Source organism: Mustelus asterias, chromosome 26 (genome assembly GCF_964213995.1).
Source record: "Mustelus asterias chromosome 26, sMusAst1.hap1.1, whole genome shotgun sequence".
Lineage (NCBI taxonomy): Eukaryota > Metazoa > Chordata > Chondrichthyes > Carcharhiniformes > Triakidae > Mustelus > Mustelus asterias.
This window is the reverse complement of record NC_135826.1, coordinates 3,976,555-3,996,226: the sequence shown is the minus strand read 5'-3', so window position 1 is coordinate 3,996,226 and position 19,672 is coordinate 3,976,555. Positions and strand designations below refer to the sequence as shown.

The window sequence follows — 19,672 nt, the reverse complement described above, 5'->3', positions numbered from 1 at the left end:
ATGGGGGGCAGGAAGGAGACATCAATTTGGTCTGAAAGGAGGAAGAAATGGTTGACCATAACCCTTGGTTTAATAATGCAATTAGGCTTTTGTTGTGAATAAGGATTACAAGAACACAAGATTACAGTTCAATAAAATATTTAATATTGCACATTAAACTATCTTTTGATACCACAGCCAGAGAACTTGCATTCTATAAAAAGGTCCAAAGAACAGATGGAGTAGCATTGGAATGAAGCCACGATAATACAAGTTGAAAGGAGTTACTACATTTTCACATCAATCCAGAGACAAAGTGCTTCTAGTAAGGATAGTGAATTAACACCCAGAACATACAAAACCAATAAATTGTCAACTTTTACCCAGTGTACAGTAGCAATAAAAGACAACAAGTTGCTTTCTCCTGCTAATCTGAAAGTTAGCTCAAGAATAATTAGATGGAACAATCTTTTCCAGAGTAGGAAATTCTCAACTACAAAAAGGATCTCAATCTGTAGCAGCAAACATCCAGTTGAATGGAATTGTGGGGGTGGAGGGAGGGGCAAGGTTGTGAAAGCAGCTCGCTTCTGTTAAACAACTATTTAAAACTGATACAAATTTAGCCTTTAGTGGTTCCATTTGGAAAATCATTACTGTAGAAAGTTACTGCAAAGGTTGAACTGTGCCTTGTTTTTTTTAGTGTTCTTTCACTGAAGATGTTCCATCATTCAGTGACATATAAACTCTGCGTTTCCTGTAGAGAATGTAGTGCTGCACCAAGAAGAGAATGTCAAACAACATGGATATCAGACCAAGACCAAACTTGGTTGGATCTCCGAAAATCAGCATCTCTTCATCTGCAAAAAAGATTAGAGGAGATGAACACAAGTTCCATTCTGTATCTAGATCTAAAGAGCTTTCCAATCAACTGCAGCATTGTGTTGAGTCCAATCAAAAGCAAGGTGGGGTATGGGGCTAGTAAAGCTACAGAGAGGGGACTTTCACCACAAACTATTGCTAATGATAGCCTGCCAATTTCAGGCCATTGAAACAAGAGTTATGGCTTACATCAGTAACCCAAAACATTCCAGCTCCAGCACAAGTTACATAGCATGCACAAGTCAATCATGATGCTCATTAACAGGACAAAGAATGCATGGCTAAGATAGTGACCAACCTATCCCCCACCTTCAATAAGCAGGGCTCTGGGGCAATGTCACAAGTGGCAGACTGAGGACCTCATTCACATTGCATGCTGTCTTACCATTGTTATATGACTGCAGGAACATTTGCAGAAGGCTGAAAATTCCTCCAGTAATATCCAGCAGTGCATTCCAAATGCTCCATCCAACAGTGCTCTTTCTCTGGTAGTTCATGTAGGCCTGGGAGAGAGACCACAGGATTGAAAGAGAGAAGCCATTGATGTTCTAAACACTTTAAAATGCAATGGTGATACGATGAGGGGATATTCCACAAGGTGTGAAGTATAAAATGAGAATTACAGACAGAAGACATTTGGGCTTCATCTGCAGTTTGCTCTCCCACAGTGCATCACCAAGTGTCTCTTTAGAGAATTGGATTCAGAATGGGCCATTTGTCTACACTACGGTACCCATTGCACAAACTACCTCTGGACACTCAGTATCCGAGATCAGCTCCAGCCACAAGAAGCAAGGGGATTACAATGTCTGTTGAAATGAACCCAACTTCCTAGATGCAAGAAAGCCAGTTTAAAAAATAGGATAAGTGGGTTGGGAAATAACAAGTCTCCTGCACAGTGAGAAATGTCCTTGGGTCTGATTATACCTTTGGTCTTGCTCATGAACTGCATCACAGACATGTCTGGGCTTTAATTGAAAGCAATTCCAAAAATGGATCGCAAGATACCTGACAGATGGGGTTCAAGTTATTTTCATCCAGCCTCTATGTTGGAGGAAGTTATTCCATTTTCTCCCATTCCAACATTAGGGTGAGAAATTGTGTCTCTTATGGAGGGACAAATATTGACCAAGCACCCTCAAATCATGCATCCATTTGACAGACAGTTTGGAGTGTGGTACTGAAGCAGCTGTCTCAATGCAGGGGGAAGCTGAACAAGCTGCTCTTGGAGTTGGTGCAGACTTGATGGGTTGTATGGCTTCCTTCTTCAGTAAGAAGTTTAACACCAGGTTAAAGTCCAACAGGTTTATTTGGTAGCAAAAGCCACACAAGCTTTCGGAGCTCTTAGCCCCTTCTTCAGGAGAGTGGGAATTCTGTTCACTAACAGAGCTTATAAAGACACAGACTCAATTTACATGAATAATAACACCGCAAACTACCAGCTCCAAGTGGAGAGGATCGCCAAGAATTTTAACCTGGTGTTGTTAAACTTCTTACTGTCTTTACCCCAGTCCAACACCGGCATCTCCACATCATTCCTTCTTCAGCACAGGCATTCTTCAAATGAATGGCAACTAACAGCCTCTACTGATTATTGGCCTGTGTATGAATACAACTGCTTACACTATGGTTCAATTTGCCTTTAGACAGCATATAGCCCTTACCTGAGGGACATATTTGACAATTACGATGCCAAGTTTGATATAGGAGAAATAGTAGACAAGTTGAAGCCATGTTATTTGGCTTGCTAGTGCCAGAATGAAAGTGACAAGAGCACAAAGCCATGCACTGACCACCAGTCCAGTAGCAATCTTGGATACTTTCTGATCCCCTTGCTGTTATTGTAGCAAATAAAAAATTCAAACTGATTAGTAATAGGCATTTATATCATCTTTAAAGCCTTATGTAATTCACTTGACACTGAGCTACAAGGAGACTGAGTCCACCAACCTTAATTTCATGGCCAAAAATAAAATTCATGACAGTGTTACCAAAATCTATTGACGGTGGGATGGTTTTATAATTTGAGCATCACAAGTGGTTTCAATAAAAAGGCAACTACTCAAGTGTGGGGACATCAATTAATGGTCCAAATGAAAAGAGAAACGGAAGCCCAAATAAAAACTTGCAATTACTGGAAACATTTGTTCCAATAGTGGGCTATTGTAAGCAGTAATGCCCCAGGAAGGCCAAGAGAGGCAATGATTGGGTTTTTTGATTCATTAATAGGATGAGGGAATCACTGACTGGGCCAGCATTTATTGCCCAGGGATGGTGCACAGTTGTGCTGCTGTGGATCTTGGGTCATGGTTGCAGTGGTTAGCACAGCTGCTTTGGTGCCAAGGACCCAGGTTTGATTCCCAGCTTGGGTCACTGCAGAGCCTGCATGTTCTCCTTATGTCTGTGGGTTTCCTCCCAGTCCGAAAGGTGCATGCTAATTTGCCCTTCATGTTCTCAAACAGGCACTGGTGTGGCAGCTAAAGGATTTTCACAACAACTTCATGTCAGTGTTACATGTGACACTAAATAGACTAGGCAAGGACAGCATTTCCTTCTGAAAAGCATTTGTGCACCAGGTGGGATTGACAAAGAATTTTGAATCCAAGTTCCCTCAAGTCTGAATTACTTGTCCCATGGCAATATCATTACTGCCCTGGGATACAAGGCCAACCATGTTAACCTGTGACAAATTGCATGGAGACACTCACCTCATAGATGCAACACTGATAGATTGTAACTGTAGTTAACAAGATAGCATGGAGGCTGAAAAATACATCATTTGCTTCCACTGGGTTCACTCCTTCTGGGTTATGCTCAAGAAATTGTTTCTGGAAAGAGAAGTCATTGAATAGGGAACAATGCTTAGACAAGTCAGTTGTGATATGGCTATGAACGAGTTTCTTGGCCAGCATTGACCTATGGTGCACTGAGTTAAGCAGGGGCCTTCCTCACAATATTTCCCTATTGAAAATACTCGAGTTTGTATATCCTGGATTTACAAAAGTCATCTTCATTCAAACAAATGAGCTCCTAATGTTTTATACAGGCACTGATGAACATCAGGAGTAGCAGTGCATCATTAGTTGGCAAGATGAATCTAGCAAATAAATTCTTCCCAATTGATGTGGGTGGGTACAAGGAAGAGGTAAAGTACAATTCCTCCTTTGGTTGAACAAAGAACAGTACAGCACAGGAAACAGGCCCTTCGGCCCTCCAAGCCTGTGCCAGTCATTGGTCCAACTGGACCATTCGTTTGTATCCCTCCATTCCCGGACAGCTCATGTGACTATCCAGGCAAGTCTTGAACAATGTCAGCGTGTCTGCCTCCACCACCCTACTTGGCAGCACATTCCAGGCCCCCACCACTGTAAAAAAACGTCCCTCTGATATCAGAGTTATACCTCACCCCTCTCACCTTGAGCCCGTGACCCCTCGTGATCGTCACCTCCGACCTGGGAAAAAGATTCCCACTGTTCACCCTATCTATACCCTTCATAATTTTGTACACCTCTATTAGGCCTCCCCTCATTCTCCATCTTTCCAGGGAGAACAAGCCCAGTTTACCCAATCTCTCCTCATAGCCAAGACCCTCCATACCAGGCAACATCCTGGTAAAGCTTCTCTGCACTCTCTAAAGCCGCCACGTCCTTCTGGTAGTGTGGCGACCAGAACTGGATGCAGTACTCCAAATGTGGCCTAACCAGCGTTCTATACAGTTGCAACATCAGACTCCAGCTTTTATACTCTATACCCTGTCCTATAAAGGCAAGCATACCATATGCCTTCTTCACCACCTGTGACGTCACCTTCAAGGATTTGTGGACTTGCACACCTAGGTCCCTCTGTTTCTATACTCTTGATGGCTCTGCCATTTATTGTATAACTCCTCCCTACATTAGTTCTTCCAAAATGCATCACTTTGCATTTATCCGGATTAAATTCCATCTGCCACCTCTCATTGTACAGAGCATTGTGAAATGACACAAGGCCACATTGATATTAATTTGGAGAGAGATAACAGTATTTAGACGACAAGGTTAACCACATGAGCATGCAGATCTGAAAGGATATATGAGGAAATAAAAATAAAAAAATCAGATCTTGGGTTGGACTCCACTTTGGACTGGGTTGCAACTGGTGCCAGGCAAACAGAAAACAAAGGACATGTTGCAGTGACCAGGGGTCCCCAGCACACATTGAGTAACCTTGGTGATCTTTTTTCCTTTGTTAAAAAAGAACTTGTGATTAAAACCCAAGTTTATCCTCTTTGTTGGCAAATGACTGGTGTTGAATTTGAGAGAACAAATAAAGAGGTTGAATTTGTCTTGCAACAGTGAGGCCCAGATCAGCATACACCAGTGTTAATCCCCAGCAGTCAAATTGGATTAAGCTTCAGATTGCAGTAGTTTATGAGTGGGATTGGGGAAAACCATAGTGCCACATTATGCAAGATAGTGGCAAATGATGCATCCAATTAGAGTTGTATCCCTGTACCAGGGAACAGCTTCTTCCCTGCTGCCATCAGACTTTTGAATGGACCTACCTTGCATTAAGTTGTTCTCTGCACCCCAACTATGACTGTAACACATTCTCCATTCTCTCATTTCTCTCTAAGAAGAGTATGCTTTGTCTGTTTAGCATGCAAATAATGATACTTTTCACTATGTTAATACATGCGACAATAAATCAAACCTTGCAGTGTGTAGTTACATTAACAGATCCTCTAGGCCTCTTCATAGGCGTACAAACATCTATCTGTAATTCACACCCCAAGTCAAAGTTTCTAGGCAATTTAAAAACTCTTACCTTAATACTGGGAATCCAGAAAAGGCTAACATTAAACACCCCGTATGCCAAGTGACCAGTCAGGTTCAAAGCCAGGAAGTCAAAATTCAATCCAATTACACTGTTGAGAATGGAAAAATTAACAGATCATTTCCAAACTGCAGGCTGGCTCAGCAGAATGAGCGAGCACAGGAACAGTGCTCAACGACAGCTTTCTCCATGGCTGCATGGATTGTTGTGGGAAACCAACCAGCACTGAGGCAGTAAGTTAATGGTGACTCTTGCTGGCTTAGAACTACCAGTTCCAAGTATTATAGATTCTTTTGAATAGTGTTCAAGCCCAGGCAAGATAATTGCATTCAAGCATACACAAACAGAACATTCATTGCAGTAAAGTGCATGAACACTGCACCACAAGGATTGCCTATAGAATCCTACAGTGCAGAAAGTGGCCATTTGGCCCATTGGGTCTGCACTGACCACAATCCCACCCAGGCCCTATCCCCATGTATTTACCATAGCTAGTCCTCCTGACACTGATGGGCAATTTAGTGTGGCCAATCCACCTCATCTTTAGATGACAGCACCTGGAAGAAACCCATGGAGACACTGGGAGAATGTACAGACTCAGCACAGACAGTGACCTGAGCCAGGAATCGAACCCAAGTCCCTAGCACTGAGGCACCAAGAGAAGACATTTGGGTCAAAGAATACCCGGAATTATTTTATCTGTATTGAAAGGGCTGGTGCTATGTAATCAATGTCAAGGGAATTCACTTGATTAGCAGGGACAACAAGACCATTGAAGCATACCTGATAGTGAAGGACATGTGGGAGGTTAACCTGTTGCTCTAGCCTAGACTATTGTAGGCCCTTGGGTGGAATTAGTTACAAGTTCCATTAAAAGGGCTGAACAGGAATTTATTGGTTTTATTAGATTTCTATCAGAAGTTTAAGTTGAGGCTTTACCTCTTACGCCGCCAGTTTTCAATAACCTGAGGGTAGAATGAAATGGACCAAGCCACAAAGTAAATCCAACCAATCACTTGGTTTATAATCTTCAGGGCATCGCTGTGCACAACTAGAAAACGCATCCGAGATGGACTCCTGCAAAATAATTCAGGCTGTTAGATATTTGAAGAAATAAGCAACATTGACCCATTTCCAAAAGGAAGGCAATAGCCAGGAAGAGATGTGATTTGAAACTTGTCAAGGTTGAAATTCTTGCACTCAGAACAAAAAGAAAGAATGCCAACTTGAAAACTAACAATTTATACTAAAGAAAAAGGATGCCAATTGGTTGGCAAGTTGACAGGTTGCAATGGACAAAGCAACCTCAACCAAAGGGAATTATAGGCTCCAAACTCCTGGGTGAACAATCACATTTGGCTTGCTGGAAACACCAGGATTCCCAAAGTGGGATGAAATGGATCATAGGTAATTATTATTAAAGACTTGTTTAGTTGTAAGTATTCACATTCCAACCATTATTCATGCAAATTGAGTTTGTGTCTTTATATGCTCTGTTTGTGAACAGAATTCCCACTCACCTGAAGGGGCTTGGAGCTCCGAAAGCTTGTGTGGCTTTTGCTACCAAATAAACCTGGTGTTGTTAAACTTCTTACTATTATTAGCACACTCAGGATTGTGGAACAAGTGCTCCCAAAGAAGGTTCACATCCCACCACAGCAACTGATGCAAATTCCATTAATAAGTCTAGTCCCAGTAACCCAATGGAAGACATTGGTATGAAATTGCTAAAGAAGTCATAGCACATGGACTGCATGTCACCCCCTATCAAGGGTAATTAGGGATGAGAATCAATGCTCATCTTACCAGTGGCTGCATAGCCTCCTTGTGTTGAGAATAAATAATGGATTTAGCAGTGCAAGGTTTCACCATTTCTAAACCCCCTCATCCACAAGTGTATAGTCAAATCCTTTTCCCCATTGGTACCCCCCCCAAATCCCCATTAGAGAAACATGGGTTATAGCTTTGACCACCAGAGTGGTCAATGTAGCAGGTTCCTTTGGGAAAAATTTGATTGTCACTTGTATTAGAATAGTGAAAAGTATTGTTTCTTGTGCACTACAAACAAGGCATACTGTACATAGGAAAGGAAAAGAGTGCAGAATCTAGTGTTAGTCATAGCTAGGGTGTAGAGAAAGATTAAATTAATAAGGTAGGTCCATTCAAAAGTCTGATGGCAGCAGGGAAGAAGCTGTTCGAGTTGGTACATCACCTCAGACTTTTGTATCTTTGGAAAAAAAGAAGGAAGAGAGAAGGTCATGGGGTCCTTAATTATGCAGGCTGTGAGGCAGTAGGAAGTGTAGGCAGAGTCAATGATGGGAGGCTGGTTTGTGTGACGGATTGGGCTACATTCACAACCTTTTTAGTTCCTTGCAGTCTTGGAAGAGCAGGAGCCACACCAAGCTGTGATACAACCAGAAAGAATGCTTTCTATGTTGCATCTGTAAAAGTTGGAGTTGTAGCTGACATGCCAAATTTCCTTAGTCTACTGAGAAAGTAGAGGCATTGAGACCAGGACAGGTTGATGATCTGGACACCTAAAAACTTGAAACTTTCAGCCATTTCTACTTCGTCCCCATTGATGTAGACAGGGGCATGTTCTTCACTATGCATTCTGAAGTCGATGACAATCTCCTTCATTTTGTTGACATGGATCGTTGCACCAGATTCTCTCATTCCTGTACTCGGCCATTGTTTGAGATCCGACCCACTATGGTAACGTCATCAGCAAACTTGAAAATCAAGTTGGAGGGGAATTTGACCACACAGTCAGATGTATAAGGAGCATAGCAAGGGGTTGAGAACAGCCTTGTGGGGCACTAGTGTTGAGGATTATGGGGGGAGGTGTTGGTGCCTATCCTTACTGATTTTGGTCAGTGCGTTAGGAAGTTCAGGATCCAGTTGCAGAGGAAGGAACTGAGGCTCAGGCCATGGAGTTTGGAGATGAGTTTTGTGGGAATAATGGTGTTACAGGCCGAGCTGTAGTCAACAAATAGGAGTCTGTTATCTTGGTGTTCCAGGGTTGAGTGCAGGGCCAGGGAGATGGTGTTTGCTGTGGACCTATTGTGACAGTAGGTGAACTGTAGTGGATCCAGGCAGTCCAGGAGGCTGGAATTGATTCATGCCATGACTAACCTTTTTGAAGCACTTAATGGACAAAAGTCATTATGGCATGCGAAAGAGGAACTTGGTCTTTGATTCCATTGAGATAAAGTAAATCATATTGCAAAGCTGGAGCTAAGTCACAAACCAACATTACACACCACATTGGAATGTCTCAATTTGTAGGAAAGTTAAATCTATAAACCAAACCTTGGGATAAAGTCAGACATACCTGATCAGTTTGCTGTTTGTCTGGAGGTAGGCAGTGACCTGTCCAACGTCAACTCCTTGAACGGTGAAAGATGAGGAGTTCACAGATTTAGGCAACTTGATCTGATAAAAAAATATTAGAAAGGTAACCAAAAGCATTCAAGATTAGGTGGCAGCAGCCAACAGTAATGTTAAGGGGGTGTGGAGACGGTCATATTGGCAGAAGTGCAAGTCCATTTAGTTAGTTATTGAAACCAATATTATAGATCATGTGATAGAGCGGAGGATGTGGGCAGCAGGGTGTTGGATGAACCAAGTCTGTGCATGATATGGATAATTTTTAAACAGCAAAGTCTACTGGTGAGGTATGGAATGTGCAGCAGAGATGGGAGCAGGCAATATTTGCAAAGGAAAGGACACAAGGTCAGAAGTCACAGTGCCAAGCATGCAAGATACTGCTTCAGTGACAAGGGTATGAAACAGAGAGCAGGGACTAATGGATTTGATCAAGTTATGGCTGATTCAGAATTGGATGTTGGACAAGCAGTACAAGGTAGGGCTGCACGAGGTTAGTGAAAGGGTTAAAAATCAAATACATGTAAGAATTTGTGAAGCAGCTGTGACTGTACAAAGAATAATGGACAAAGTAATTTGGGAACTACACGGGAGCATTTGTTAAATTACAGACCTTCAAGGACTTGATAACATAGCAAATTATGTAGAGACTTACATATTGTAATTAGATGAGTATTGATGCTGTAACTGCTCAACTAAAATAGTCTGTCCAGAGTCATAAAATTTAGTTTGTCACATGTAACTAAGCCTAAAGGTATAAATATCATGAATTCTTTGTTCAGGAACCTGCAAACTACATGGGAAGCTGGTTCTCACAAAAGCTTGACTGTCAGCTAGTCAGTTATGAGGTGATATACACCAATACTCAACAACTGAAACTCAAGAGGAACGGATTAATTGCCAATAAGCACAAGAGTAGAAGCGTGTGATGTACCCAGTGCAACAGAAAACCAGATGGGCATCTGATAAGATCAAAGAGAACAGTATAAAGCCAAACAAGGATATTTTCATCCCATTGACTCTCCTGGTAAGATTCCCCATCACTGTTTGTATGGGCATTACCAAAATATCCAAGCTACAATAGTGGAGCAGGGGAAACACACTGGGCCTTCAGGCACTGCCAGCTGAGGAATTCAGTCAGAAAGGAGTTAAGGCGTATGGAGGTAGTTAGTGCATTTGTGACACCTCATCTTCAGAAGTCAACTTTCAGCAGAAGCTACAATTGGCTTTTATTCCAGTAGTCCCAGTTTCCACAATGGTGGAAAACACTCACCTGCTCAGGTAGTTGAACAATGCACGTCTGTTTAGATGAGAAAGTCACATTGAAGGTGATGATTACAGTCTCCTGCACAGGGGCACTGGAGAACAAGACACAAATTAAACTTGTTACCAGGAGCCACACAACCAAGACTCAATTTTCTCCTACTACACAACACCAGAACTTACCTCAATGCAATTTCAACATCCTGAATGCTGTGGATTTCCAAGCTAATAACTTCTGGCACTATTAGTGTCTCAGAGGCTTCTGTAAACAGACAGCAGCCATGATTATTCACTCAGCAGTGAGCCTGTGGAATTCACTACCACAAAGCAGTTGAGGCCAAAACACGTTCAAGAGGCAGTTAGATATAGCATAGAATTTGGGCAAAGGGGACCAGGCTATTGAGTTGGGACGATCAGTTATAATGAATGGTGTAGCAGGCTCAATGGCCTCCTGCTCCTATATAGGAAAGAGATTGACAAATTACCTGGCTTCTCGCACCCTCATTCTAGCAATTCACCAGTTTGGAATCTTAAAGTATCACAAATCAGATCCTCTAATCCAAGATCTCACCCACTTACAAAATGGATGGGTTGCAAGGGTCACAAAGTTACAAAATTCCTATTTATCCCATAGGCTTGACATTGTATTGCAGGAGTCACCAAGAGCACTGTGCTCCGCCAAAGAATCATGGAATTGCTTTTTCTGAAATCAGATTAAAATGAGATTGGGTTTCTCCAAGCAGTGAATAGGAATGACAATAGGTTTGTTAAACTTACCACATTGTAGAGGGTTGAGCAGAGTGTAAACAGTAACCAACAGGAACATCAGGCTCTTCATTGTTGCTGCTTTTACAGTTGTAGGGAAAGACCAAACTAAAGGTTAACATTTGAAAACTAACCCCACATTGTCTAATTACAATATCCAAGAACCAACAAGACCAATTACCCACAGCTTTACAAAGCACTAAACAGCCCCTAGTTTAACAGTTTATTTATTAGTGTCACAAATAGGCTTACACTGCAATGAAGTTACTGTGAAAATCCTCACTATTTGAACCACAGAGTCAGGATTTCATTGCCTCATTCTGAAACTAGCTAGACATGTCTACCCTGTTCTGATCACCATTCGTGCTGTTGTCACTGCACTTGTTAGCATTGAAGGACAGAACATAGAACAGTACAGCACAATACAGGCCCTTCGGCCCTCAAAGGCAGAGGGTGATGGCTGGGCTTTTCTTAGAGATGGTCATTGCACACTGGCAGAAATGGTAACTGGCCTATCAGGGTGGGTTAGATCAGGAAGCTGCACTGTTACACATCCAAGGCCATTATATCCTTGGTGTGGTGTCCAACTAAAGCTTAATCTAACAATGTCCATTCACCCTTTGTATTCCAGTCCCCAACTGACAAAACCAAATTGCTACCAGCCAGTGTTTATAGCTTCACATCAAGGCTTGGAAGGAAAACACGTACTCGAGATTCCAGTCACCTCAGTTGTGATAGAATTTAGTGGAGTCAGATATGAAAACTAGGGCAGTTGGGTTTAGAAAGGAATTGGGTGATGTTTTCGTCTGCCTAAGGTAGATAAATTAAGCCAAATTGGCAATACAGTTTACAGGAGGTTACAAAGATAAGAGGGACCAGGGTGCATTTGGGCTCCTGGCCTAACATTTGTCCAGGCCAATGGGTGATAAGAACTTTGTTAGGATGGAGACAGTTTCCCTTGGCATTTAGGTCCATGCTAGCCAGAGCATTGAGATAGTCACACCTAGCATTTTTTAAAAAAATTTGTGGGACATGGGCATTCTGGCTGGCCAGCACTTATTGCCCATCCCTAGTTGCCCTCAAGATGGTGAGCCACCTTGAATGCTGTAGTCAGTGTGCTGACCCACAATGCCATTAGCAAGGGAATTCCAGGATTTTGACCCAGTGACTACTAAGGAACGGCAATGTATTGCCAAGTCAGGATAGTGAGTGGCTTGGAGGGGAACCGGCAGATGGTGTTCACATGCATCTGCTGCCCTTGTCCTTCTAGATGGAAGTGGTCATGGGTTTGGAAGGTGCAGTCCAAGGATCTTTGGCGAGTTGCTGTAGTGCACCTTGTAGATAGTACGCACTGCTGCAACTGTGTCAGTGGATGTTTGTAGATGTGGTGCCAATCAAACGGGCTGCTTTGTCCTGGATGATGTCATGATGAGCTGCATCCATCCAGTCAAGTGGAGTATTCTATCACACTCCTGACTTGTGCCTTGTAGATGGTGGATAGGCTTTGGGGAGTCAGGTGGTGAGTTACTCACCAGTGTTTCTCCCCTCTGACCTGCTCTCGTAGCCACTGTGTTTGTGTGGTGGGTCTAGTGGAGTTTCTGCTCAATGGTAATCCCAGGATGTTGACAGTGGGGGAATTCAGTGATGGTATGATTGAATGTCAAGGGGTGGTGGTTAGAGCATCTCTTATTGGTGATGGTCATTGCTTGGCACAAATGTTACTTGCCACTTGTCAGCCCAAGCCTGTATATTGTCCAAATCCTGTTGCATTTGAACATGGACTGCTTCAGTATCTGTGGTGTCAGAAATGGTACTGAACATCCCACTGCTGATGTTATGACAGTCATTGATGAAGCAGCTAAAGATGGTTGGGCCTAGAACACTACCTTGAGGGACTCCTGCAGAGATGACTGACCTTCCACAAATATGTACCAGGTATGACTCCAACCAGCAGAGTGTTTGTCCCTAACACCCATTGGTTCCAGTTTTGCTAGGGCTCCTTGATGTCACTCACCTTAGGATTGGCAGAGTTCTGATAAAACAACGTAGTCAGAAGTAGAGGAGATCTTTCCCCAGAGGGCAGTCTCAGAATAAGAATTTCTCCCCTCAAAGGTGGAGAATCTTTGGAATTTTCTGGCTTCCAAGGACTGTGGAAAGTACAATCATTAATCACATACAAGACAGATTGGGGAAATTTCTAGGTACTAAAGCCATTGAGATAGCACAAGAAAAAGTGACACAAGGTTAAAAAGTCAACCATGATCCAATTGAGTAGCAGATCAGATTCAACAGGCCCCATGTTCCAAATCAAATACAATACCAAGATCACAGTTCCATTCAGCCTCAGTTGCCAAGGAGATAGTGCCAGGGAGAGACAGTGCCCAGGGATCACAATGGCTCCAACTTTCTCAGCATTTGGTTGAAGTTTCTGCTCATCCAGCATTGGATGATAGTGTAACTAGTAGGTGAGCAATATAGGGATTATCACTGCTCCCTCAACACCAGGTTCAATTCCAGTCTGTGCAAATCTCCCTATGGCTTCATTGTTTTCCTCCCACAATGCAAAGATTAGGTGAATTGCCTTTGCTAAATGCACAGGCTACAGAGATAGGGAAGGGGGCTGGGTGAATACTCAGTCAGTGCAGACTTGATGGCTTCCTGCTGGCCCATAGGAATTCTATAGTTCAAGCAGTGGGAGCAGAAAGTCATGAGCATGCATTTAGAACCCAAGTGTTTCACACAAGAGACACCACACAATGAACTCTAGGAAGGCAATTAAAAATGTTAATCAACTTAAGAGCCAGCTCCAATTAGTAGATGAGTACTTAGTTCAAAACATTCATTTCCAGAATTTCCCAACATCTTTTCTTTCAACATTAGTTTGATTTAGTTAGAAGTCAAGGACATCAAGCAAGCTATGGAAATGATACAGGTCAGTATGCCTAATCATGAGTATCTAGTGTACTCTAAACACTAAATAGCCCTTAAAGTTAAGGTTAAACTAAAAACAAACAGTCACCATCCATTGCCTCAAAAATAAGCTAAGTACTTGAGTCAGTACCACAAAGCAACTGCAATAGATGTTATACACCAAAACCATGAGTGGTAAATCCACTCTAGAAATATACAGCATTTTCTTCTGCCACACCTATTTAAAGAGTAAGGTACTCTTCAAATCAGAGGTTACAAGCAACAGCAATTAGAATGACAAGTTGTGCATTGGGGGAGAACCCACTGCCTATATCCAGAGACAAGGAGGACCACATTACACCAATGAATAATTACATTGCCTCAAAAATGATGTATAAACAGTGAATCATAGAATCCTACAGTGCAGAAAGAGGCCATTCAGCCCATCAAGTCTGCACCAACCACAATCCCACCCAGGCCCTATCCACATATCCCTACACATTTCCCCTCTAACCTATGCATCCTTAGAGGGATTACCTAGGGGGAAACTATACTTACAAAACTTAAACAAGGCAACACTTCATAATGACCTAATCCCCCAACTCACATTGTTCCAGTTTTTATAGCACCTGTCCTACACAATTATCTAGGCCCCGCCCAGAGGCAGGGCCAGGAGAGTTGAGTTCCAATTGGATGATGAGGTTTATCACTGAGTGATCAGGTCAATAACACTGCTGGAGTTTGAGTGGAGCTGTCACTGGGGAGAGGGAGAACAGCAAATGTGTAACCAAGGTTAGAGGGGTGGGACAATACTTGAGTGTCCAGAGACAGCTCTCAACAAATCGCTAACTGCTTAAGGATCCAATTCTGCTCACCCAGGCAAACAACGTGTTAAGAGCTGGTGTTCCGCCAGTACTGGGGAAAAAACAATTCATTCAGATAGACCTTACCTTTTCCACATGGCACCGTACAATTGCTTCATATTTGAATCCCAGGTATTATCTCCCTAGCGTGGGGTCAATTTCAGGTACAGATTCTCATAATTTGGGCATCACCAGTAAATACCTGCCTTTAGTGCCCAAGCGAAGGTGATGGTGAATGTCTTCCTTGAGTGAGTACGGTCCATGTGATGGAGATACTGCCCAGCTCTGTTAAAGTTCCAAGAATTTGAGTCAGTGATGAAGGAATGGTCAGGAATCAACAAGAACAATGAGGACAAGTCAGGAGTGTGATGGAATACTCCCCACTTGCCTGGATGGGTGCAGCTCCAACAACACTCAAGAAGCTTGACACCATCCAGGACAAAGCAGCCCCATTTGATTGACACCACATCCACAAACATCCACTCCCTCCACCACCGACACTCAGTAGCAGCAGTGTGTACTATCTACAAGATGCACTGCAGCAATTCACCAAAGATTCTTAGACAGCACCTTCCAAACCCACGACCACTTCCATCTAGAAGGACAAGGGCAGCAGATACATGTGAACATCATCACCTGCAAGTTCCCCTCCAAGCCACTCACCATCCTGACTTGGAAATATATCGCCGTTCCTTCACAGTCACTGGGTCAAAATCCTGGAATTCCCTCCCTAACAGCATTGTGGGTCAACCCACAGCACATGGACAGCAGCGATTCAAGAAGGCAGCTCACCACTGCCTTCTCAAGGACAACTAGAGATGGGCAATAAATGCTGGCCTAGCCAGCAATGCCCATGTCCCATGAATGAATAAAAATATATATTTCCAAGTCATGATGATATGTTACTTGATGACAAATTTGGTCCTCTATGCCCCACAGGCAGCTTGTTCCCAGTTTGAATCTGTATCCCTATCCATTAACTTTCAGATGAGCTATGGGAAGGCTGAATTCATCATCTTGAAGAAAGGAAAGGGTTAATGTTTTTTGTACTCAATGGATTTTGTACCTAAAGGGTTAATGGATTTTGTACCTTGAATATATCACAAGCATAACCCTTCATTATGGTTAATCCCCTTGTTTATACTGCTTCTGACATTAATACAAGTTATTCATTCTTTAAACTTTTATTCTTGTAGTGATAGACAGTCAAATGTAAATGTGAATGTGTTTGTGAAGTCTTACCTTTCCTACAAGCTTGTGTGTGATTTGAACGGAGAAGGCAGCTGCAAGATGTGGAGTGCGATACGGCCGTTTGAAGAGGAACTCCCGCTGGGGCAGCTGCAAGTGCGCCGGTAACTTCAAAGGGAAGCCGCGGGAAGAACAGGAAACAGAAGACTTGCGCTTCGTGACATGAGAATGCCAGATACACTGGTTTATGGTCAGAAGTTGTAAATAAGTTTTTGACTTGTAACTGGTCTGAGGCTTGCTTCGTGACCAGAAGCTATATTTTTGATTTGTAGCTGGTCTGGAGCTTGCTTCGTGACCAGCAGTTGTAAATTGTATGTTTGGGTCGTGACTTGGTCTGGGGTTGATTCGTGACCAGTATTAGAAGCCATGCTGTATATATATCCCCACTTTTCTGTGTTCAGGGAGAACTTTGGCTTCCGCTTTCAAGGGGTCAAGTTCTCCCGCAAGCTTGTGAGAATAAAGCATGACTGTATTTTGACTCGGACTAGCCTCAGAGGTATTTTTCACCTACAACAATCTTATGCCCCAGCATTAACTGCCCTCCCTCACCATGGCCACTGTCTCAGCCTGTACTGTTTCCATAGCTTTGATATCCTTCTTAACCCTGAACTGAGTTGCTAATCCAACCGACTCTCTCTTTGTTTAGTCATGGTGAGGAGAGGCATTAATTAATTTTTAAAAAACAATCATTGGGGAGGCAATGGCCTGGCAGTATTATCACAAGACTATTAATCCAGAAACTCAGCTAATGTTCTGGGGATCCGGGTTCGAATCCCGACACAGTGGATGGTAGAATTTGAATTCAATAAAAAATATCTGGAACTAAGAATCTACTGATGACCATAAAACCATTGTTGATTGTCGAAAAAACCCATCTGGTTCACTAATGTCCTTTAGGGAAGGAAATCTGCCTTCCTTACCTGGTCTGAACTACATGTGACTCCAGACCCACAGCAATGTGGTTGACTCCCAACTGTCCTTGGTAACTGGGGATGGGTAATAAATGCTGGCCAGTCAGCGACACCCATATTCCACGAATGAATGTAAAAACATTAATTCATTAATTGGAGAGCAGCAGGAATGAGGAAGAGTGGAGAGGGACATAAAAAGGGGCTGATGGGTGCAGAGTATAGGCTGAATCCAAAACATGATGTCAGGAATAAAGAATAACATTGGCAAAGGAAAGTAGTTTATTGGTAAGTAGCTGGTGAATAATTCTACTTTCCAGTTTACAATGAATAATCTGTAAAGTTAAGGCATAGCAGCTCAGCTGTATGGTAAGTGCATCCTGTGACATGTGGGTAGTTGTAGACTTTTTCCATGGCAAATGGTAAGTTGGTCTTTATTGTAGGAGGATTTGAGTACATGAGTAAAAATGTCTTGCTGCAATTGTAAGACTGCACCTGGAGTATTGTGTGCAGTTTTGGTCTCCTTACCAAAGGAAGGATATACTTTCCATTTAGTGAGCGCCACATGGGTTCACCATTCTGAATCCTGGATGGCAGGGTTGTCTTATAAGGAGAGGTTGAGGAGACTGGGCCCATATTCTCTCGGGTTTAGAAGAATGAAAGGTGATCTCACTAAACTATAGAAAATTTGTACAAGGATCGACAGGGAAGATGCAGGAAGGATGTTCCCTCTGGGTAAGGGGTCTAGAACCAAGGGGCACAATCTCAGAATAAGAGGCAGGCCATTTAAGACTGAGATGAGCAGGAAGAATTTCTTCACTCAGGGGATTGTGAATCTTTGGAATTCTCTAACCTCGAAGGCTGCGGAGGCTCAGTCATTAAGAATGTTCAAGGCAGAGCTTGATGGGTTTCTATTCATTAAAGATATCAAGGGATACAGGGATAGTGCAGGAAAATGGTGTTGAGGTAGAAGATCAGTCATGATCTAGTTGCACGGTGGAGCAGGTTTGAGGGGTTGAATGGATTACACCTGCTCTTATGTCCTACATTCCTGTGTTCCTATCATGAATCCTCAGCCACCTCTCTATCTAACCAATCTACTGCTCAAAATCCCCCACGTTCTTCAGCAACTCCAGATTCATACTTTTATATTCATCCACTCTGAATATACTCCAGTTCCCTCCTGTTCAGCCTCCCAATCCTCACCCTTTATACATTGCAACTTGTCCAATCTCTGATGCTCATATCTGATCTCTCACCATGTCCCACTCACTCAGCGCTGATCTCTATGGACTCCTGATCCAGGACTGGGATTATTGATCCAGGAGTTGGATTATTGATCCCTGGATTGGGATTATTGATCCCTGGATTGGGATTATTGATGATGTGGAGATGCCGGCGTTGGACTGGGAGCACTGCTCCTTCGTCAGATGGAGTGGAAATGTTTCCACTCCATCTGACGAAGGAGCAGCGCTCCGAAAACTTATGGTATTTGCTACCAAATAAACCTGTTGGACTTGAACCTGGTGTTGTGAGACTTCTTACTTGGGATTATTGATCCAGGAATGGGCTTATTCAAAGAGGGAGGTGGAGAGTAAACAGGGAACTATAGACCAGTGAGCCTAACGTCGGTACTGGGGAAGTTGCTAGAGTCTATTATCAAGGATTTCATAACTCAGCATTTGGAAGGCAGTGGTATAATCAGACAAAGTCAGCATGAATTTACAAAAGGGAAATCATGCTTGACGAATCTATTGGAATTTTTTGAGGATGTAACTAGTAGAGTTGACTGAGGAGAACAAGTGGATGTGGTTTAGTTAGACTTTCAGAAGGCTTTCGACAAGGTCTCACATAACAGACTACAATGTAAAGTTAAAGCACATGGGATTGCAGGTAATGTCTTGAGATGGATAGAAAGCTGGTTAGCACATAGGAAGCAAAGAGTTGGCATAAATGGGTCTTTTTCTGATTGGCAGTCAGTGACTAGTGGGGTTCTGCAGGGATCTGTGCAAGGACCTCAATTGTTCACATTATATATTAATGATTTGAAAGAGGAAACTGAATGTATTATCTCCAAATTTGCAGATGATACAAAGTTGGATAGGAGGGTGAGCTATGAGGAGGATGCAGAGATGCTTCAGCGTGATTTGGACAGGCTGTATGTGTGGGCACCTGCATGGCAGATGCAGTATAATGTGGATAAATGCGAGGCTATCCACTTTGGTAGCAATAATAGGAAGGCAGATTATTACTTGAATGGGTGCAAATTAAGAGAGATGGATACTCAATGAGACCTTGGTGTCCTCGTGCATCAGTTGCTGAAGGAGCCTCGGTGAGTTGCTGCAGTGCATCTTGCAGACAGCACACATTGCTGTCACTGTGCATTGGCGATGGAGGAAGTGGATGTTGCAGGTGATGGAAGGTGATCAAGTGGGTTGGATGGTGTCGAGCTTTCTGAGTGTTAGAATGGCTGTTATAATTGAGAAAGCATCAAGTGGGAAAAATTCCCAGGCTGGAGGTCTGAGAATAACCTTTAAAATGGTGAAGACCTTTGATAAGGTGGTTGTAGAGAAAGACACTCATCAGGGCCCAATCACAAAGGGACTCTGCAGCCAATGCGGTGCGAGAGTGCAGTCACTGATGTAATGTAGGAAA

General features: G+C 42.9%; 1 protein-coding gene across 1 annotated transcript; it reads right to left on the bottom strand.

Annotated features, from left to right (window-relative positions):
- Positions 1-675: 675 nt before the first annotated feature.
- LOC144479367 (cystinosin-like) lies at positions 676-15,124 on the bottom strand. Its single transcript, XM_078197988.1, has 10 exons — positions 15,064-15,124; positions 10,507-10,585; positions 10,334-10,418; positions 9,008-9,108; positions 6,613-6,750; positions 5,665-5,764; positions 3,567-3,686; positions 2,523-2,693; positions 1,244-1,361; positions 676-836 (listed from the first exon to the last, which is right to left on the bottom strand). Exons 1-10 carry the CDS (start codon positions 15,122-15,124, stop codon positions 676-678), a joined length of 1,134 nt encoding a protein of 377 aa, XP_078054114.1.
- Between the last annotated feature and the right edge of the window lie 4,548 nt (positions 15,125-19,672).